This window comes from Phyllobates terribilis, unplaced genomic scaffold (assembly GCF_046119375.1).
Source record: "Phyllobates terribilis strain yellow unplaced genomic scaffold, ASM4611937v1 Scaffold_11__3_contigs__length_659146591, whole genome shotgun sequence".
In the NCBI taxonomy this organism is placed as follows: domain Eukaryota; kingdom Metazoa; phylum Chordata; class Amphibia; order Anura; family Dendrobatidae; genus Phyllobates; species Phyllobates terribilis.
Genome location: NW_027362771.1, coordinates 113,469,061 through 113,492,645, shown reverse-complemented (window position 1 = coordinate 113,492,645; position 23,585 = coordinate 113,469,061). Strand labels below are relative to the sequence as shown.

Genomic DNA, 23,585 nt, shown 5'->3' with positions numbered 1-23,585 from the left:
CACCAGGTTACGGCCATTGTCACACACGACAATGCCTGGATGTAGGTTCAGTGGTCTCAGCCACAGATCTGCCTGCTCTTTCACAGCTGTCCACAACTCGCAAGCAGTGTGAGGTTTATCACCTAAGCTTATGAGTTTCAGCACAGCCTGTTGCCGCTTGGCTGAGGCAGTACTGCAGTGCTTCCAGCTTGTAACTGATGTGGTGATATCTGAGATGGAGGCTGAACATGAGGAGGAGGAGGAGGATGATGCGCAGGAGCTGTACATTGTGGGGGCAACTCTGACTGACATAGGGCCCGCAATCCTCGGTGTGGGGAGGATGTGTTCTGTCCCAAGGTCCGACTGGGTCCCAGCTTCCACTATGTATACCCTGTGTGCCGTCAGGGAGATGTACCGTCCCTGGCCACAAGCACTTGTCCATGTGTCCGTTGTCAGGTGGACTCTCCCAGTAACTGCGTTGTTGAGGGCATGGCAGATGTTTTGGGACACGTGCTTGTGTAGTGCGGGGATGGCACACCAGGCAAAATTGTGTCGGCTGGGTACCGAGTACCAAGGGACGGCCACCGCCATAAGGTTGCGGACGGATTCCGTCTCCACCAGCCTAAATGGCAGCATTTCCAATGCAAGCAGTAGTGAAATGTGCAAATTTAGGACTGTGGCCTGTGGGGCGTTGGCTGTGAATTTGCGCTTTCGTTCAAAGGTCTGGGATATGGACAATTGAACGCTGTGGTGGGACGTGGACGTGGACGTTGATGCTGTTTCTTGAGAAACTGCCATAACAAGTGAAGACTGAGAGGAGGGGGCATCTTTGCATGCAGTATGGACAGGGGATTGCCTTGCACGCACACAGGGGGTTCTCTTACATGCACAACAGCGGAAGAAGCAGTGGTGACACCCGCTGACACTGGTCATGGACCTGGGGTTCACCCCACAAAGTCAGGTGCTTTGCTGACATGTGCCTGATCATGCTGGTGGTGGTCAGGCTGGTAGTTTTGTCACCCCTGCTGATGCTGGCCTGGCAGGTGGTACAAATGGCCTTTTTGGGGTTATCAGCAGAGTCTTTAAAAAAATTCCAGACTCTGGAAGACCTACCGGTTGTACTGACAACATCCCTCGTGTTGGTGTTATGGGGAACGGTTGCCCGCCTTCTGTCTGCGGCCACCACACTGCTTCTTCCTGCCTGTTGGGGTACTCTGCCTCCCTCCCCCTGTGTGCTGCTCGCTTCGCTGTGTGTGTCCTCCTGCCACGTTGGGTCAGTTACTAGATCATCCACCACCTCCTCCTCTTCCACTTCCGCACCACATCCCATCTCCTCACTTCGTGGCAATTGTGTCTCGTCATCGTCCACCTCTTGTGACAAATTGCCAGCATCGCCTTCCTGTGGCCGTGGCTGTTCAAATATTTGGTCATCGCTATATGGGATCTCCTCTTCCACCACTTCAAGCGGAGCAGGCGAGGGGCACAAATATGGAAATGGACCAGTGAACAGCTCTTCAGAGTGTCCAACTGTGGGATCAGTTGCTGTCTGACGACACTCGGCATGGTGGGAGGAAGGAGCATCAGGGTGAGGAGGAGTATGCGGTCGAGACTCACGGCTACTAACACTTGACCGTGTGGAAGACAGACCGGAGGTGGTGCCCAGGTGTCTGGAAGTATTATCTGCTATCCAATTAATAACCTGTTCACACTGATCAGTTCGCAATAGTGGTCTCGTTGTGTGCTTCCCTAGTAATTCGGTCAAGAACTGGGAGCGAGAAGATGTGGCTGTTGGTTGTGGCACATTTTCACCTTGGCCACGGCCCCGTCCTCTGCATGAACCATCACCAGAACGTCCAGTTCCACATCCCTTGCCATTCACCTTGCCCATTGTAAATGAAGTAAAATAGCTTACACTCGCACTATCAATGGCAAAAGGGTAATAAAAAGGAGATTTGAACTGTGGAAGAGGAAAACCACAGTTCTATTTCTCTGGCCTACACCAGACTCTTTTAAACAGATATATTGTTGTCTGAACAGTCAGCGAGACACTGAAAATGTTTTTTTTTATGGAAAAAAGACAAAAAGTGGATAATACAGAGATTTGAACCGTGGAACTACAAAACCACAGTTATAATTTCCTGGTGTATACCAGACTTGTTAAAATATATATATTTGTGTCTGAACAGTCAGCGACACACTCAAACTGCTTTTTTTATGGAAAAAAGGCAAGCAAGTTGATAACACCCAGATTTGAACCGTGGAAGAGGAAAAACACAGTTCTAGTTATCTGGCCTACACCAGACTCTTTTAAACAGATATATTTGTGTCTGAACACTCACAGACACACTCAATTTTTTTTTTTTTTTGGGGGGGGATACCAAAGGTTAATAAGATGGGTATTTGTACAGTCTGACTGAGGAAAAACAAAACAAAACAGGATTTAGATGAAAAAAAATGATTTTTCCTGGCCCCTGAGACCTGGGGAGAAGTCTAGCAATTTGACCAGCAGGAGCACACAGGACTGTAATGCAGTGTTTGTTGGTATTACCACTGCATCTCCTATACAGCCTGCCTGCCTGCCTGATATCTGGGATGGATATTAGTCCTGAGAAGGACTGTTTGTTTGATTTGGCAGGCTTTAGAGACCCTACACTAACTATTTTGCAGTATAAATCTCTCCCTAGCTCTGCAGCACTGACCCTACACTGTCTGATCCGGAGCGACTGTGTCCAACATGGCGGCACCCGGTTTTAAATACTCAAGGTGACGCTGTGCAGCCAGCCAATCACTGTAATGCCCACAAACAACATGGCTGCGGCATTACAGTGACTGGCTGGCAATCCCTGCATGTTCATTGGCTCTGTAAAGACCCCAGCTCCCACCCGAGTAAACCGGAAATGCTCAGTGCTCGCCGAACATCCCGAGTAGTGAGATGCTCGGGCGAGCAGTGTCGAGCATGCTCGCTCAACACTAATTATTATATGTCCATCTGCTAATAATATACTGATAAAAAGTTGTAGGGTAGCAAACGCAAGCTGTGCGAGGTCACTTATTTTCATGACTTCAGATGAAGAGTAATCAAACTTGGTGCAGAGAGATACAAGGTCCAAGGGAGTAGTAGATCGGTTCCCCATTGTAAGTAATTTGATTTCTGATTTCATTTTTCAAAGGACTTCTGAAAATTTGAAGCTAAGCTATGGGTGGATGCAGTGGACAAGACACACATAACTTTTTCTAGTATTGATTAGAAAAAAAAACTCTCACTGCATTTTGTGTTCCAATTCTATTAACTGAATTCAGTGTTTCATTCTTTAGGAGAGAGGTGTTAGTCTGACCCATATAGAGTCCAGACCTTCCCGGCTCAACAAAGATGAATACCAGTTCTTCATAAATTTGGACAACAAGAGTACCCCGGCTCTGGATGAGATTGTGAGAAGTCTGAGACAAGACATCGGCGCTACTGTGCATGAATTGTCCCGAGACAAGAAAAAGGATTCTGGTAAGGGCTTAGTTCTACTTCTCTTATAAGTGCTATTTATTGAACCTCAACAGAGATCATAGTTTTGACGATTTGCTAGTGATTATTTGTACAAGTGACACAAAATCACAATGGGTAAACTTCACCTGATTAATAATAGCTTTTAAATTATTGGATTTTGTTTAGTAGGACCAAACACTGGGATAAGGGCTTTTATTTATTGGTTTTAAAGTTACACAAGCATTTAACATATTTATCCCATGAAAACTATTATCATTTAATAAACAAAACATCTAAAAATAAGCAATTTTGCAATTTAAATGTGTTAGAAATTCCCCCCTAAATTTTTCCTGACTGCTCATATCTATGATCACCTAAAAAAAACATCAAAACCAAAGAAATGAGTCGGGGCATAAATTAGTATACGTGCAATGTGTAGGAGCACGTTCACACTGTGGCCATTTCATAGACAAAACCCAAGAAAAAACAAAATGAGCATATTCCCTGTAGTAAGTAAATAATAATAGTACATGTAAATTACTTAGAGTACTTAGTTATTAGTTAACACTATTTTAATAAAAAAATGTAAAAGCCATCACACCGCGACAAGGTGTATCCAATTGCCCCTGTTTGTACAAAGTACAAGAAACTACAGCAATATCAAAGAATTGAGCCGGAGCATAAGTTGGTATATGTACAATGTGTAAGACTAAGTTCACACTGCTTTTGCTGTAATCTCTTGTACTTTGTACAAACAGGGCCCTTTTTGAGCTAGGCATTTCATCTAAATTGCTTCTGAAATAGTCAGGCCCCTGTCCTGCTCTGCCCTTATCTACATTGAGGTCCGCTGACACAAGGTAAGGTTTTAATACAGGATATGACTGTCCCAATTGAGTACACGTTGTCACGGTAGGATGGCTGTTACACTTTTTTGATTAAAATAGTGTTAACTAAGTACCCAATGTTACTTACATGTACTATTACTTACTATTTACTTATTTATTTACTACAGGGTATATGCTAATTTTTTTGGGGGTGGGGGGGGTTTATCTATGATCACCTACTGCACCCAGCATTTGTGGAAATTAATGCACCATTTGTCCTTGGCAATGATGGGCCCATATTATTCTTGTCAACTTTTCAGAGAGGTAGAGAATATTCTTTGCTTCCCTTCCAACACATAGAGAAAAATAATACATAAAATACATGGCCGCATCACAATCAAAGGATTAGGGTGCAGTGATGAGACAAAGCTTGTCACACGAAACAAATGGTGCATGCTTGTTCTCAACTGCTTGATGTAGTACACAAAAATGGCTAAATTATAAGACATATGTATTAACCAAATAAAATATAGTTAGACCTTTCAAAAGTACATGGAACCCAATAGCACGTCCAAAAATTAACTCCAAACCAACATAAGCTACAATGCTAGGCAAGAGTAATAGTCAAATACAATATAGAAAATCTTTATTAGTTATTTGCAAATCACAACATGATTAACTGGTTTACTACCTGGCGATCTTCCATTTTTTTCCTTTTCATTTTATCCTCCCATTATTCCAAGAGCCATAACGTTTTTATTTTTCTGGCCATATTTTTGAGGGACAAGTTGTGCTTTTGAATGACACCATTCATTTTACCAAATAGCAAACGGGAAAAAAAGTGTGTTGAAGTTGCAAAAAAAAAGTGCAATTCCACAATTGTTTTTTGGGCTTTTTATTTACCATGTTCACTGTATGGTAAAACTGACTTTGCAATATGATTTTCCAGATACCAATCAGATGAATTTATTTCATATTCTGATAGATTGGACATTTCTGAACGCAATATTTTATATTTTGATAGATTGGACATTTCGGAACGCATTCCTGTGACGTCTTAGTACGTCACAGGCTACCTTCCCCGGTTCAGCGGGGGCTCCGGCGCTGAGCCCGCACTGAACCGAGCACATGTCAGCTGATTATTACAGCTGACATGTGCCCGCAACAGCCGCGGGTGGAATCGCGATCCACCCGCGGCTGTTAACATGTTAAATGCCGCTGTCAATCTCCGACAGCGGCATTTAACGCGCGCTTCCAGGAAGCGAGTCATAAGCCCCGCCCATCGGCGACCCCATCACGTGATCGCGGGTCACCGATGGGTGGGCATGACAACCCAGGGTCTGCAGCAGACGCCTGCGGTTGTCATGAGCTGGTCGCTATGAGCGCCACCTAGTGGTCGGCGCTCATAGCACAGGACCAATTCTGCTATATACAGGGGATCTGCTGATCTCCTGTATGTAGCAGAGGCGATCGGATAGTTGCTGCTTCTAGTCTCCTATGGAAACTATAGAAGCATGCAAAAAGTGAAAAAAAAAAGTTTTTAAAAATATAAAAAAAATTTAAAAAAATATAAAAGTTTAAATCACCCCCCTTTCGCCCCATTCAAAATAAAATATATAAAAAAAAAACCCTACATACACATATATGGTATCCCTGCGTTCAGAATCGCCCGATATATCAATATAAAAAAATAATGAATCCGAACGGTAAACGGCGTAACGAGAAAAAAATTCTAAACGCCAGAATTATGTTTTTTGGTCGCCGCAAAATTGCAATAAAATGCAATAACGGGTGATCAAAACATCGGATCTACCCCAAAATGTTATCAATAAAAACGTCAGCCCGGCGCGCAAAAAATAAGCCCTCATCCATCCCCAGATACCGAAAAATGGAGACGCTACAGGTCTTAGAAAATGGCGCTATTTTTTTTTTTTTTTACCAAATTTTGGAATTTTTTTTCACCACTTAAATAAAAAAGAACCTATACATGTTTGGTGTCTACGAACTTGTAATGACCTGGAGAATAAGAATAGCAGGTCAGTTTTAGCATTCAGTGAGCATGGTAAGAAAAATAAATAAAAAACCATTGTGGTATTGCACTTTTTTTTGCAATTTCACCGCACTTGGAATTTTTTTCCCATTTTCCCGTACACGATATGGTAAAACTAGTAATGGCGTTGAAAAGTACAACTCGTCTCGCAAAAAATAAGCCCTCACACGGCCATATTGACCAAAAAATAAAAACGCTATGGCTCTGGGAACAAGGGAAGCAAAAAACGAAAATGCAAAAACGACAAAACCCAAGGTTGTGAAAGGGTTAATGGGGCAAAAGGGGAGCGATTTGAACGCTTGTGTTTTTTTTTTCTTTTTTTTACTTTTTACTGTGTTCAATAGTTGCTTTAGGAGACTTGAAGCTGTGATCGTCTGATCACCTGTGCTATACATATGCTGTTTAGCAGAAATCAGAATCTCCTATGAATGACAGCCACGAGCCGACATTCACAGGAAGATCTTAATGACAGACATGGGGTCTTCTGTAGACTCCCGGCTGTCATAGCAACCCATTAATGATGCGCTTACGGCCGGTGCATGTTAAATCCCACAGTCAGTGATTGACAGTGGGATTTAACTGTTTAACAGCCATGGGTAGAGCTCCATTTCACCAGTGGGTGTTAAAGCCAATTAAATCAGCCATCAAGTGCAAGAAAAGATGTGGGCCAACATCAAAGGCAGTGGCACTTCCTTTGACGTACATGTACATCAAAGGTAGTGTAGGGGTTAAAAGAAATTAAAATGGTAACTCATGATAGGAAAAATAAGATGTCATCACCAGAGGGAATATTCAATTCTATATAATCATGATTTAGGTATTGCCTGGGTATACGTATGGCAGAATATAAGTAATGTAAAGAAATAATATATACTGAAAGTAGCCCAAACCAAATGTGCTACATTAATGTAAATAGTACAACTGCCATAAAGGTGCTACAAAGTAGAAAGCACAATATAATGGCTGAATACTGTTACTCAAGAGCAAACGGTTCTCCTCTGCGCTATGTATTACTTCTTTCCATTGCTGCTGTAGCACTTTGCATTTTCTTGTGGGTTTGCTGCCCTCTGGTGTCCATTTATAGATATTGTGACCTTGATCATACATATACAGTATTTTTCTGGCCATTTATTTATTTCTTTACTTTTACTACATTAAATGTGTATATAAGATGGTCCATATTGTAATAATCTAAATTGTAATGTTACCTATGATGTATTATAGGATGTGTTATCACACTTAGCTTTGTATATTTATTTAAATAAGACCCATTTTCTTTTTTTTTTCCTTTGGTGATGACGCCTCTTTTTTCCTAATTTGTGTTTCCATTTTCATTTCTTTGTTGTGATTTACATATGTAAACATTTTCTGCATTGTATTAGACGATTACTCTTACCTGGCATCGTATCTTATGCTTGCTGGATGCAGGAGGTCGACACAGATATGTTCAATAAGTAAAAATCTAGGAGGTTCTATCAATGACACCAATGTACATTAAAATTATTTTTAATACATTTCTATTGTAATAAGATTTATTTTTACATGTTCTGTCCATGGAATGGTTATATTATAGAGGGAAATCCTCTTTAAAACAGTTAAGGTAAGTTCATGTTCCTTTGAGCAGATAAGGCCAATAAATATTGTATATAGTGGTCTAATATGTTTCATGATAGATCCCTTCATAGTAAGCCTATTTACATAGTTTTAGGGTATCAATGGAGTATCAATAATACTCTCAGTACAGTCTGGTTAAACATTGCATTCATTACTGACATTTTCTCTATTGTCTCGATCATATAGTTTTGCTCCACCTAACCAAATAATCTGTAGCCAGATTTTCTAACTTTATACAGCATGTCTTGTCTTTGAAAACAATTAACATTGCTTCATAGTATATAAGAGTTATTTGCTTTTAACATACAAAGTTCTAATTCTTTTAATAAAGTGTGTCTTCCCATATTGGACTTTAAAAAATATAACATATTGCTTGCTGTCTGATAATAAAAGTGACTTAATGGTTTCCTTTCATCAAAAAATATTCTGGGAGCGAGCACTTATGTGCATCTGTCATATTAACCTGGCTCATTATTGGACATATAAGACATTCTGGGCATAGTTTTCAGTACTCCCTAGTTTTCAAACAGAACAAACTTAGATTAAGGGAATTTGTCACCAGGTTTTTGCTACCTCATCTGAGAGCAGCATAATGTAGGGGCAGAGACCCTAATACCAACAACGTATTTCTTAGTTTACTGGGTGCAGAAGTTTTGACACAGAGTTTTTAGATGCAGTATGTAGCAGAGCTCAGAAGGTTGAACCAGCCCATACCCCTGATTAGCAGCTTTCTGTGTACATTGTATATTAACAGTAAGCGGTTAATCAGTGCTGAGGGCAGAGTTGGACCAGGATACATGTGGGCACCATTCCAGGCAGTGATAATTTCCTGCTGATAAAACACTAATTGTAATGAAAACACAGCACACAGCCTAATAAGTGACACATTGTTGAATTTAGTGTTTTAACCCCTAATTTATGCAGCCCTCAGATTACATAGCAAAACACTGCTGTCAGATTCCCTTTAAACAGTATTAAACTGCATAAGATTTATCATAATGGTTTATGCCGTTAACTAAATTTAATACATCTTTAGACTGTCTTTTACTATAAACATTGCTTAAAGAAGTTGTCCATTACTTTTTAAGAGTCCCCCAATATATTAACCCTGTTATTATAAGACGTTTTGTAATTACCTTGCTGTGTCTTTATTGCCTGTGAGCGGCGCTAGCGCTGTCCTCTCACAGGCATCACGTGACCCCCCATTGATATCACGTCAAGTGAGGCGTGACATCAGTGACGCGATCCCCGCTGTGGATGCTTGGCTGTGGGCATAGTTATCCTGCGCGCCACACCCAGCATCCACCGTACTCTTTCCCAATGAATGAGGAGAGGGAGAGAGCGCAGTGGATGCCGGGTGTGACGTGCAGGGGAACCCCGCCCACAGCCCATCAATCACCAGGGAACGCAGAGGTGAGTCACCCCCAGCTGCAGCCGGAACTTGATGTGACATCAGCGGGGGTCACGTGATGCCTGTGAACGGCCAAGGATAGCGTCACTCACAGGCAATAAAGACAAGGTAATTGCAAAAAGTCTTATAATCAAAGGGTTAATACATTGGGGGACTCTTAAAAAGTAGTGGACAACTCCTTTAACAATAGTAAAATCTTTTTCTTTCCCCATACACTAAATATCATAATTTTTTTCTCAGCTAGGAAAGATATTTAAAAGGTACCAAAATATTTTTCTTGCATTAACCCACTAAGACGAAGATTTGTAGAAGGTCATTTGTCTTCTGCATGACATTAAATATTTTTCCTAGACATTCTGGCCAGCACATAGACATTAGAAATGTCAGACAGTATTGTCATTCAGGAGCAAGAACACATATTCCATTCATTCCTAATTACCTTGTGTTACACTTTAACTTGATTTTATGTAGAGATACAGTGTACGGAATACAGTCTGCTGAGCCATGTATCTAATCCTATCATGTGAAATACAGTCTGATGAGCCGTGTATCTAATCCGATAATGTGTGATACAGTCCGCTGAGCCACGTATCTAAGTCTATCATGTGTGATACAGTTCGCTGAGCCATGTACCTAATTCAATCGTGTGAGCTACAGTCTGTTGAGCCATGTATCTAACCCGATCATGTTTGATACAGTTGACTGAGCCATGTAGCTAATCCAGTCATGTGTGATATAGTCTTTTGAGCCATGTATCTAATCCAATGATGTGTGATACAGTCTACTGAGCTGTGTATGTAATGCTATCATGTGTGATATATCCACTAAGCCATGTATCTAATCATACCATGTATGATACAGTCCGCTGAGCCATGTATCTAATCCCATCATGTGTGGTACAGTCCACTAAGCAGTGCATCTAATACTATAATGTGTGGTACAGTTGCTGAGCAATGTATTTAATCCTACCATGGAGCAAGTTCAGAGAAGAGCGACCAGAATGGTGACTGGTCTGCAAACCATGTCCTATGAGGAACGGTTGCAGGATTTGGGAATGTTTAGCTTGCAAAAAAGAAGACTGAGAGGAGACTTAATAGCTGTCTACAAATATGTCAAGGATTGTCACATTGTAGAAGGATCATCTTTATTCTCATTTGCACAAGGAAAGACTAGAAGCAATGGGATGAAACTAAATGGGAGGAGACACAGATTAGATATTAGAAAAACCTTTTTGACAGTTAGGGTGATTAATGAGTGGAACAGGCTGCCACGAGAGGTGGTGAGTTCCCCTTCAATGGACGTCTTCAAACAGAGGCTGGACAGACATCTGTCTGAGATGATCTAGTGAAACCTGCTTTGAGCAGGGGGTTGGACCAGATGACCCAGGAGGTCCCTTCCAACTCTACCATTCTATGATTCTATGTGTGATAGAGTCTGCTGAGCCATGTATGTAATGTTATCATGTGTGATACAGTCCGTTGAGCATTGTATCTAATCCAATCATGTGTGGTACAGTCCGCTGAGCAATATATCTAATTCTACCATGTGTGATCGAGTCCGCTGAGCCATGTATCTAATCCCAACATATGTGATACAGTCCGCTGAGCAGTACATCTAATATCTAATGCTATCATGCGTGATACAGTCTGCTGAGCCATGTATCTAATACTATCATGTGTGATACAGTCTACTGAGCCATGTATCTAATACTATCATGTGTGATACAGTCTACTGAGCCATGTATCTAATACTATCATGTGTGATAGTCTGCTGAGCCATATATCTAATACTATCATGTGTGATACAGTCTGCTGAGCAATGTATCCAGGGTCGTACTGGGGTGTCTGGGGCCCACAGGGAGAACTGACTCTAGGGGCCCACCTACTGCCATATGCAAATATCTGTTATCCGCTATCTCTGTTATAGTGGAGCATTGACTGGCGGCTCCTGCACATCTACTGTGTGACTCTAACTGGGATGTACAGTTACGGTAGTTTGCATTAAATGGGTTCTTTGGTTAAAACAAGTTATCACTAGTGTTGAGCATTCCGATACTGAAATATCGGGTATCGACCGATATTCGCGGTATCTGAGTTCCGATACTGAGTTCCGATACTTTTACAATACCGAATACCGGAATCGGAAGTACCCATAATGCCTGCGCTCTGCAGTGTCTCTGAAGGATGACAAGCTGGATGGCAGCGCTCAGCTGCGATCCAGCCTGTCATCAGAATGCCATCCCAGCGTGGGAGAATTCTCCTGCTCAAGCGCTGACATTACATTATCTCCCTTACATTACAATTAAATGGAATAGCAGGAATTAATATTTTTTTAAGACGTTAATGCCACAGCCATGGTGGTTGTGGCATTACAGTGGTTGCCCAAATCGATGGGAACAGTGCTCACAGTGAAACATGAAAAGCCGGCAATTCATCAGCGGCATATACCGGTACCCGACAATTTAGAACAGAAAGAATAGAGCTTCACACATAGATTAGATAGATAGAAACATGTCAGTCACATATATAAGAAGTACAGTGACAGTATTGGTTACTGTACTTGTTATTTAGTGTTAAAGGATTTATTTAAAAAAATAATAGTGTTTTCATGCACCGTCTCTTTAAAAAAGCCGGCCGGCAATTCAGCATCGGTACCCAACAATTTAGAACAGAAATATAGAGCATCACACATAGATTAGATAGATAGAAACATGTCAGTCACATATATAATAAGTACAGTGACAGTGTTGGTTACTGTACTTGTCATTTAGTGTTAAAATAAAGAATTTATTTAAAAAAAAATTGGCGTGGGGTTCCCCGTAATTTTAGTCTCTAGCGGAGGTTAAGCAGATGGCTGGGGCAGATGTTTGAAGCCTGGGAAGGGGGTAATACCCACGGAGCTTCCCAGGCTACTAATATCAGCCCCCAGCTGAATACCTAGCCTTTACTAGCTATTAAAATGGGGGACCCCAAAAAAAATGACGTGGGGTCCCCCCTATTTTGATAGCTAGCAAAGGCTAGGCAGACAGCTGGGGGCTGATATTAATAGCCCAGGAAGGGTGCCATGAATATTGGCCCCCTCCCAGGCTAGAAACACCAGCCGTTAGCCACCCCAGAAAAGGCGCATCCATGGGATGCGCCAATTCTGGCACTTAGCCTCGCTCTTCCCACTGCCCTGTAGCGGTGGCAGTGGGGTAATAGGGCTGGGGTTGATGTCAGCTTATAATGCCAGCTGACATTAAGCTAAGGTTAGTAATGGAGAGGCCTCTATAAGACACCCCCATTACTAACCCCATAGTCAAAGTAAAAAAAAACACAAACACCCAGAATAAAGTCCTTTAATTGAAATAAACACACAATTCTTTATTGTTCTAAATTAAACCATACTTACCGTCACGCCCATTCCAGCTGAAGCCAACGATCTCCTGCAATAAAAGTAAAATAATAAAGCTACATCATCCTTACCTTTCCATGGTTCCCAGGACGGCTTCAGTTCTGCTACATTCACATGACAGGCTGGATCGCAGCAGAAAGCGGTCATCCAGCCTGTCATGCCGCAGACACTGAGAAGCACAGGCATGCTTACGCTCCTCAGTGTCTGGCTGTGACGGCATCCAGATGAGCCGACAATGAACTCAGCTCACCTCATGCACGTCACTGACAGCGTGGGAGAATTCTTCTGCGCATGCGGTGAGCGTGAGAGACTCGGCTCATCTGGATGCCGTCAGAGCCTGACACTGAGGAGCGCAAGCATGCCTGCGCTTCTCAGTGTCTGCCTGCGGCATGACAGGCTGGATGACAGCTTTCTGCTGCGATCCAGCCTGTCATCTCGATGTAGCAGAGCTGGAGCTGTCCTGGGAACCATCGAAAGGTAAGGATGATGTTGGTTTATTATTTTTCTTTTATCGCAGGAGATTGTTGGCTTCAGCTGAAATGGGCGTGATGGTAGGTATGGTTTAATTTAGAACAATAAAAAATTGTGTGTTTATTTCAATTAAAGGACTTTTTTCTGGGTGTTGTGCTTTTTTTAAATACTTTACTAGAAATTCATGGCGGTCATGTCTAATAGTGGCGTGACCCCATGAATTTCGGGCTTAGGGCCAGCTGATAATGCCAAGCTGGCTCTAACCCCTTTTTTACCCAGTGAGCCACCGCACCAGGGCCCCGGATGAGTTGGGTACAGCGCCAGAAGATGGCGCTTCTATGAACGCGCCATTTTCCGGGGTGGCTGCGGACTGCAATTTTCAGCTGGGGGGGGCCCAGAAAGCTTGGGCCTCCCTGCGCTGCGGATTCTAGCCCCCAGCTGCCTAGTTGTACCTGGCTGGACACAAAAATAGGGCGAAGCCCCACGTATTTTTTTTCTTAAAATTATTTCATGAAATTCATGAAATAATTAAGAAAAAAAGGGCTTCCCTATATTGTTGTGTCCAACCAGGTACAAATAGGCAGCTGGTGATTGGGGGCAACCCGTTCCTGCCTGCTGTACCTGGCTGGACACAAATATAGTGCGAAGCCCCACATCAATTTTTTTTTTATTAATTCAGGAAATTCAGGAACGGGCTGCCCCCAACCACCTGCTGCCTATTTGTACCTGGCCGGACACAACAACATAGGGAAGCCCTTTTTTTCTTAATTATTTCATTTAGTTCATGAAATAATTAAAAAAAAAAAACGTGGGGCTTCGCCCTATTTTTGTGTCCAGCCAGGTACAACTAGGCAGCTGGGGGCTGGAATCAGCAGCGCAGGGAGGCCCAAGCTTTCTGCCCCCCCCCCCCCCCCGCTGCAAATTGCAGTCCGCAGCCACCCCAGAAAATGGCGCGTTCATAGAAGCGCCATCTTCTGGCGCTGTACCCAACTCATCCGGGGCCCTGGTGCGGTGGCTCACTGGGTAATAAAGGGGTTATGGCCAGCTTGGTATTATCAGCTGGCCCTAAGCCCGAAATTCATGGGGTCACGCCACTATTAGACATGACCGCCATGAATTTCTAGTAAAGTATTTAAAAATAAACACAACACCCAGAAAAAAGTCCTTTAATTGAAATAAGCACACAATTCTTTATTGTTCTAAATTAAACCATACCTACCATCACGCCCATTCCAGCTGAAGCCAACAATCTCCTGCAATAAAAGAAAAATAATAAACCATCATCATCCTTACCTTTCGATGGTTCCCAGGACAGCTCCAGCTCTGCTACATCGAGATGACAGGCTGGATCGCAGCAGAAAGCTGCCATCCAGCCTGTCATGCCGCAGGCAGACACTGAGAAGCGCAGGCATGCTTGCGCTCCTCAGTGTCAGGCTGTGACGGCATCCAGATGAGCCGAGTCTCTCACGCTCACCGCATGCGCAGGAGAATTCTCCCACGCTGTCAGTGACGTGCATAAGGTGAGCTGAGTTCATTGTCGGCTCATCTGGATGCTGTCACAGCCAGACACTGAGGAGCGCAAGCATGCATGCGCTTCTCAGTGTCTGCCTGCGGCATGACAGGCTGGTTGGCAGCTTTCTGCTGCGATCCAGCCTGTCATGTGAATGTAGCAGAGCTGGAGCCGTCCTGGGAACCATGGGAAGGTAAGGATGATGTTGCTTTATTATTTTACTTTTATTGCAGGAGATCGTTGGCTTCAGCTGGAATGGGCGTGATGGTAAGTATGGTTTAATTTAGAACAATAAAGAATTGTGTCTTTATTTCAATTAAAGGACTTTATTCTGGGTGTTTTTTTTTTTACTTTGACTATGGGGTTAGTAATGGGGGTGTCTTATAGACGCCTCTCCACTACTAACCTGGGCTTGATGTCAGCTGGCATTATAATCTGACATCAACCCCAGCCCTATTACCCCACTGCCACCGCTACAGGGCAGTGGGAAGAGCGAGGCTAAGTGCCAGAATTGGCGCATCCTATGGATGCGCCATTTCTGGGGCGGCTGATGGCTGGTGTTTCTAGCCTGGGAGGGGGCCAATATTCATGGCACCCTTCCTGGGCTATTAATATCAGCCCCCAGCTGTCTGCCTAGCCTTTGCTAGCTATTAAAATAGGGGGGACCCCACGTCATTTTTTTGGGGGGGGATCCCCCATTTTAATAGCTAGTAAAGGCTAGGTATTCAGCTGGGGGCTGATATAAGTAGTCTGGGAAGCTCCGTGGGTATTACCCCCTTCCCAGGCTTCAAACATCAACCCCAGCCGTCTGCTTAACCTCCGCTAGAGACTAAAATTATGGGGAACCCCACGCCAATTTTTTTTTAAGAAATCCTTAATTTTAACACTAAATGACAAGTACAGTAAGCAACACTGTCTCTGTACTTCTTACATATGTGACTGACATGTTTCTATCTATCTAATCTATGTGTGAAGCTCTATTCTTTCTGTTCTAAATTGTCGGGTACCGGTGTATGCCGCTGCTGAATTGACGGCTTTTCATGTTTCACTGTGAGCACTGTTCCCATCGATTTGGACAACCACCTCCCCCAATACATTCTACATTATTGTTAGTTGTTTTCCTTCATGTAGAATTAACCTACAAGGAAAGAAAGGGTTTATTTTCATTCCGATATTTGTGTCCCATTGACTTGCATTGGTTTCCGGTATCGGAATCGGCGATATCCGACACTTTTTGAGTATCGGCCCGATCCAATCCGATCCGATATTTCCTGATATCGGAAGGTATCGCTCAACACTAGTTATCACCGATCCATGGGATCCACAGGATCGGTGATCACTTATTGATCGTTTGGCTCCGAACATTGGAAACTGCACCGATCGGAAAAATGGGGAACGCTTATCCCTGACAGGATACTTATCCCCATTTTAAAATGCAGCGACAGGTGGGACATCTGACTGCAACCTCATTCATTCTCTTGGGGGCTTCCAAAAAAGAGCAGCGCTCACAGTCACTGAGGGAATGAATGGATCAGTGGTCGCATCTCACATGCCACTCCAGTCTAATGGGGAGAAAAGCTTCACATTCTGCCGATTGTGTCCCAGCAGTCAGACCCCCACCAATCAATATTATCACTGATCCTGTAGAGAGGTGATTACTTCTTTTCACCAGAGAACCCCTGTAAGTGCATCTCTGCCACTCTGGTCCAAGTATTTAATCTCTAAGGTCACGGCCCCACTATCAGTATTTGGTCAGTATTTGTTCTCAGGAGTGGGAGCCAAAACCAGGTGAGGAACAATCAGAGAAAAGGTAGAATAGAAACAAGTCACCAGTTCTGCATTTATCTCCCACTCCTTGTTTTGGCAGCGACTCCTGAGAAAAAATACTAACCAAATACTAATGGTGGGGCTGTGGCCTAATGGAAAAAAATCTTTTCCTAGTTAATATCAGCAAGAACAAAATGACCGCCATACACAACACAGTTCACTATATCAACACCAATAATACCACATACAAAAGGGACAAATATCGCCACACCATGACTAGATCACATGTTACCACCACATAGTGACCGAATAATACCACATACAAGGAACAAATACGACCACACCGTGACCAGACCACATTTTACCACCCCAAAGTGACCAAATACTACAATACTGATCATGAATGCCAACCACAATACTAACAACACTGTTATTACCACCAGCGACATTATACACAGGAGCTCTGTATATAGTGTCAGTGTACAGGTAATACAGGGATCACCAGTGACATTATACACAGGAGCTCTGTATATAGTGTACAGTGTACAGGTAATACAGTGATCACCAGTGACATTATACACTGGAGCTCTGTATATAGTGTCAGTGTACAGGTAATACAGGGATCACCAGTGACATTATACACAGGAGCTCTGTATATAGTGTCAGTGTACAGGTAATACAGTGATCACCAGTGACATTATACACTGGAGCTCTTTATATAGTGTACAGGTAATACAGTGGTCACCAGTGACATTATACACAGGAGCTCTGTACATAGTGTATAGTGTACAGGTAATACAGTGATCACCAGTGACATTATACACAGGAGCTCTGTATATAGTGTACAGGTAATACAGTGGTCACCAGTGACATTATACACAGGAGCTCTGTATATAGTGTACAGGCAATACAGTGGTCACCAGTGACATTATACACAGGAGCTCTGTATATAGTGTATAGTGTACAGGTAATACAGGGATCACCAGTGACATTATACACTGGAGCTCTGTATATAGTGTACAGGTAATACAGTGGTCACCAGTGACATTATACACAGAAGCTCTGTATATAGTGTATACGTAATACAGTGATCACCAGTGACATACACAGGAACTCTGTATATACTATATACACACATGGTCAGAATTGGTACCCCTCGTTTAATGAAAGAAAAACCCACAATGGTCACAGAAATAACTTGAATCTGACAAAAGTAATAATAAATTAAAAATCTATGAAAATGAACAAATGAAAGTCAGACATTGCTTTTCTGCTTCCACTGAATTTTTAAAAAAATAAACTCATGAAATCGGCCTGGACAGAAATGATGGTATCCCTGAAAATAATGTGACAAAAAGGACATGTTAAATCAAGTTGTGTCCACTAATTAGCATCCCAGGTGTCTACAATATTGTAATCAGTCAGTGGGCTTGTATATAGGGCTAGAGATACTCACTGTGTTGTTTGGTGACATGGTGTGTACCACACTCAACATGGACCAGAGGAAGCAAAGGAAAGAGTTGTTTCAGGAGATTAGAAAGAAAATTATAGAAAAGCATGTTAAAGGTAAAGGTTATAAGACCATCTCCAAGCAGCTTGATGTTCCTGTGACTACAGGTGCACATATTATTCAGAAATTTAAGATCCATGGGACTGTAGCCAACCTCCCTGGACATGGCCACAGGAGGAAAATTGATAACAAATCAAAGAGACGGATAATATGAATGGTAACGAAAGAGTCCAGGAAAACTTCTAAAGAGATTAAAGGTGAACTTCAAGCTCAAGGAACACCAGTGTCAGATCGCACCATCCGTCGTTGTTTAATCGAAAGTGGACTTCATGGGAGACGACCAAGGAGAACACCATTGTTGAAAAAAAAAAATAATGAAAAAGCCCGACTGGAATTTGCCAAACTACATGTTGACAAGCCACAAAGCTTCTGGGAGAATGTACTATGGACAGATGAGACAAAAATGGAAGTTTTTGGCAAGGCACATCAGCTTTATGTTCACAGACGGAAAAATGAAGCATATCAAGAAAAGAACACTGTCCCTACTGTGAAACATGGGGGAGGCTGTTATGTTCTGGGGCTGCTTTGCTGCATCTGGCACAAGGTGTCTTGAATCTGTGCAGGGTACAATGAAATCTCAAGACTATCAAGGGATTCTAGAGAGAGAAATGTGCTGCCCAGTGTCAGAAAGCTTGGTCTCAGTCGCAGGTCATGGTCTTGGACCAGGATAATGACCCAAAACACACAGCTAAAAACACCAAAGAATAGCGAAGAGGAAAACCTTGGACTATTCTGAAGTGGCTTCTATGAGCCCGGACCTAAGTCCTATTGAACATCTTTGGAAAGAGCTGAAACATGCCATCAGGAAAAGGCAACCTTCACACACGAGACAACTGGAGCAGTTTGCTCATGAGGAGTGGGCCAAAATGGCTGTCGAGAGGTGCAGAAGTCTCATTGACAGTTACAGGAATCGTCTGATTGCAGTGATTGCCTCAAAAGGTTCAACAAAATATTAAGTTAAGAAGAAAACCATCATTTCTGTCCAGGTCTATTTCATGAGTTTAATTTTTTTTTTAATTCTGTGGAAGCAGAAAAGCAATGTCTGACTTTCATTTGTTCATTTTCAAAAATTTGTAATTTATCAGATTCAAGTTATTTCTGTGACCATTGTGGGTTTTTCTTTCATTAAACGAGGGGTACCAACAATTTTGACCACGTGTGTAGTGTAAGTGTACATGTAATACACTGACTCACCAGTGACGTCTCTAGGTGAAGTCCTTCATCTTTGCTTTTCTTCTTCATCTGGCACAGACAGCCATCACTTCTTCCAGCCAGGAATCATCTCTGCAGAAAATAACACACAGTTATCAATAACTGATCTCTTCTAGAGAATATTCCCACTTTCCCCCCCGACTTCTACACTATACCAGTTGAAGAAAAAAAGCAACATAGTGCCGTCCGGCACAGTAACAGGACCCCTCTTTTGTCCCATCCCATGGAAAACAATTTCCTAAAAAGTAAATTATATTACAGAAGTAATAATGTAATAATAATAATTGGAATCTAAAGTAATAATGTTCCCCACTGGCCACCATAAACTAATAAAGTATGTTCCTCAATCTGGCCCCCAAACAGTAATTAAGTCCCTTGTCTAGCCAGGCACCCCCCTATGTCCCTTCTGGCCCCCATTTGTCCAGTGTGACCCCTCCATATATTTATCCCAGCACACGTGTATCGAGCCTGCCCCCTCCCATATGCCCATCCTAGCCTCCCCCATGTGGCCAGCCTGCTCCCCCCACATATCCATCCTTGCCTCCATGTTTCCAGCCTGCCCCCCCATATATCCCCCCATATATCCTCCATGTGTCCAGCCTGCCCCCTACATATCCATCCTGGCCCCCATGTGTCCAGCCTCCCCCCATATATCCATCCTGCCTTTCCCTCCTGCATATATCCATCCTGACACCCCCCCCCATATATCCATCCTAGACTCCATGTGTCCAGCCTGCCCCTCTACATATCCATCATGGCCTCCATGTGTCCAGCCTCCCCCCATATATCCATCCTGCCCTTCCCTCCTGCATATATCCATCCTGACACCCCCCCCCATATATCCATCCTGGACTCCATGTGTCCAGCCTGCCCCTCTACATATCCATCCTGGCCTCCATGTGTCCAGCCTGCCCCACCCATATATCCATCCTTGCCTCCATGTGTCCAGCCTGCTCCCCCTACATATCCATCCTGGCCTCCATGTGTCCAGCCTCCGCCCTCATATATCCATACTGCCCTTACCCCCTGCATATATTCATCCTGACACCCCCCCATATATCCAGCGTGCCCCTCCATATATTTATGCTAGCCCACATGTATCGAGCCCGCCCCCCCACATATCCATCCTAGCCCCCCATGTGTCCAGCCTGTCGTCCCCCCATATAAACATCCTGGCCTCCATGTGTTCAGCCTGCCCCCCCATATATCCATCCTAGCCTCCATGTGTTCAGCCTCCCCCCCCCATAGATCCATCCTGGCCTCCATGTGTCCAGTCTGCCCCCTCTCATATATCCATCCTGGCCTCCATGAGACCAGCCTGCCCCACATATATCCATCCTGGCCTCCATGTGTCCATCCTGCCCCCCTATATATCCATCCTGGCCTCCATGTGTCCAGCCTGCCCCCCCATATATCCATCCTGTCCTCCATATGTCCACCCTGCCCCCCATATATCCATCCTGGCCTCCATGAGACCAGCCTGCCCCACATATATCCATCCTGGCCTCCATGTGTCCATCCTGCCCCCCTATATATCCATCCTGGCCTCCGTGTGTCCAGCCTGCCCCCCCATATATCCATCCTGTCCTCCATATGTCCACCCTGCCCCCCATATATCCATCCTGGCCTCCAAGTGTCCAGCCTGCCCCCCATATATCCATCCTGCCCCCCATATATCCATCCTGGCCTCCATGTGTCCAGCCTGCCCCCCCATATATCCATCCTGGCCTCCATGTGTCCATCCTGCCCCCCCCATATACCCATCCCCCTTTGCCTGGGTCCAGCCAGGGCCCCCCCTTGTGTGTCCAGCCAGGGTTCCCCCCTTGTGTGTCCAGCCAGGGTTCCCCCCTTGTGTGTCCAGCCAAGGTTCCCCCCTTGTGTGTCCAGCCACTGTTCCCCCATTGTGTGTCCAGCCAGGGTTCCCCCATTGTGTGTCCAGCCAGGGTTCCCCCATTGTGTGTCCAGCCAGGGTTACCCCCTTGTGTGTCCAGCCAGGGTTGCCCCTTGTGTGTCCAGCCAGCCTACCCCCTTGTGTGTCCAGCTGGGCACCCCTGTGTGTCCAGCCAGGGTTTCTCCTTGTGTGTCCAGTCCGGGTTCCCCCCCTGTGTGTCCAGCCAGGATCCCCCCTTGTGTGTCCAGCCAGGCTACCCCCTTGTGTGTCTGTCCAGCTGGGCCCCCCCTTGTGTGTCTGTCCAGCTGGGCCCCCCCTTGTGTGTCTGTCCAGCTGGGCCCCCCCTTGTTTGTTCGTCCAGCTGGGCCCTCCCTTGTGTGTTCGTCCAGCTGGGCCCCCCCCTTGTGTGTCCAGCTGGGCCCCCCCTTGTGTGTCCAGTTGGGCCCCCCCTTGTGTGTTCAGCTGGGCCCCCCCTTGTGTGTCCAGCCAGTGCGTCCAGACCATTACACACACGCGTGCGCACGCACACACACACACACACAACTCTTACCTTCCTGCGCTCCCGTGCGGTGTCCTCCTACTCCTGAGTTGCGCGCCTCCTTCACAACAGGCGCATGATGATGACGTCATACGCCGGCCGGCGAAGGGAGACACGCAGCTTCAGCTGCTTCACTGGGACTTGCGCCGCGGTGGTTCAGGTAATGAACGCTGCGTGCGCGCGTCCCTGCATACACTGTGCCTGCGCTTTTAAAGGGCCCGTGCCCCTTAAAACCGCAGGATATTTTTTTGTTCTCTTCTCCCCCTCTCCTCTGCAGCAGGGTTCGGGGCCCACCGGGAAAATTCCCGGTATCCCGCCAGCCCAGACCGACCCTGAATATATCTAATACTATCATGTGTGATAGTATTAGATACACGGTTCAGCAGACTGTATCACACATGATAGTATTAGATACACGGTTCAGCAGACTATCATGTGTGATACAGTCTGCTGAGCCATGTAGCTAATACTATCATGTGTGATACAGTCTGCTGAGCAGTGTATCTAATACTATCATGTGTGATACAGTCTGCTGAGCCATGTATCTAATACTATCATGTGTGATACAGTCTGCTGAGCCGTGTATCTTTATCTTATTATCACATTGCAGTCACCAAGGAAAAATGGCTCTGCACTGTGACCCAATGCCTTATCCTCCCACCTCCTTTTACAAACGCCCAGGAGAGGGAAGGAGTGACATCAGACACATGCGAGCAGATCGGGAGCACATTTACTGCAGTCACCTTGTTCCCATCTCCCTTTTCCAAGTATTTTTTCTCTGAAGTGCTGCATCATTTCAGATATTTGTAATGTTAGATCCTGTTTCTGATCCAGGTAGCACAAATCTCAGACAGGTTCCCTTTATAACTTAAGAACCTGCTCTCCCAAAGGCTGCTCTCCTATTCCTCCACATGTGGAATGACAGCCACCTATTTGCCATTCTTGTTCATAAAATTTAGAATGTAACTATTATTTTACAATTGCATTTTTGCTGTAGATCAACTGCTACCCAAGTGTAAAGCTTTATATGTTTACTGCCAGCAAGTTATCAGTATCGCAAATTACTAACATGTGGAAGTCTCACCAATAACAAGCTTTTATACAGAGCAATCCATGATGACTCAGCAAATGCATTTTCCAATTGGACAAACTAGTTAAAGCGGTTGTCCACTACTTGGACAACTCCTTCTTGAACTAAATGTTTGGCCCCAATAAAATAAAAAAAGCCTATATTCACCTCCCATGCTGACGCCCTTCCAGCGATGTCAGCACTCGCGGTCCTGGGGCTCCCGTGTAGTGGTTGTGGCACATGAGCCCGGAGCCCAATCTGTGCCAGTGTCACTTTCTCTGCCTTCAGACAAATCGAACATGAAGAGGAAGTCCGCGCTGCAGCTCATCTCTGACTTACCCTTCATACTCAAGTTGACAGGAGGTGGAGACAGTGACGCCAGCGCTGATTGGGCGCAGGTGTCACATGTCACAACAACAGTACGGGAGCCCTGGAAGAGCGAGTGCCAACACCGCGGGAACGGTGCCGGTACGGGATGTGGGTATAAGCATTTTTATTTTATCGGGGCCAAGCGTGGGGGATTACAAGGAGTTGTCCAAGTGGTAGACAGCGTCTTTAAGGATGGAGAATGTTAAAATAACAAAATGCTTGGTTATTCACCACAGAAAAATAGATTCCGTCAAGGTGCCATTGTTCTATAACTATTGTCTCAAATTATTTGATGGGCCTTTTGAGTAAGTAACAGAAAAGGAAAATAAATATACTATACCTACTTGTCACTATACTATATACATTTACAAATATAACAGACTTTCTCAGTAAACCCACGTTGTGAAATCACCAAGCTCAAGTCTGCCACATCTAGGTA

General features: G+C 44.3%; 1 protein-coding gene across 1 annotated transcript in view; it reads left to right on the top strand.

The window, feature by feature from the left end:
* Positions 1–23,585, top strand: part of PAH (phenylalanine hydroxylase) — a 146,935-nt gene that overhangs the window by 41,772 nt on the left and 81,578 nt on the right. Inside the window, exon 3 of the mRNA XM_073651525.1 lies at positions 3,295–3,478. Coding sequence (XP_073507626.1) covers positions 3,295–3,478 — 184 coding nt within the window. The remainder of the gene's footprint in view (positions 1–3,294; positions 3,479–23,585) is intronic.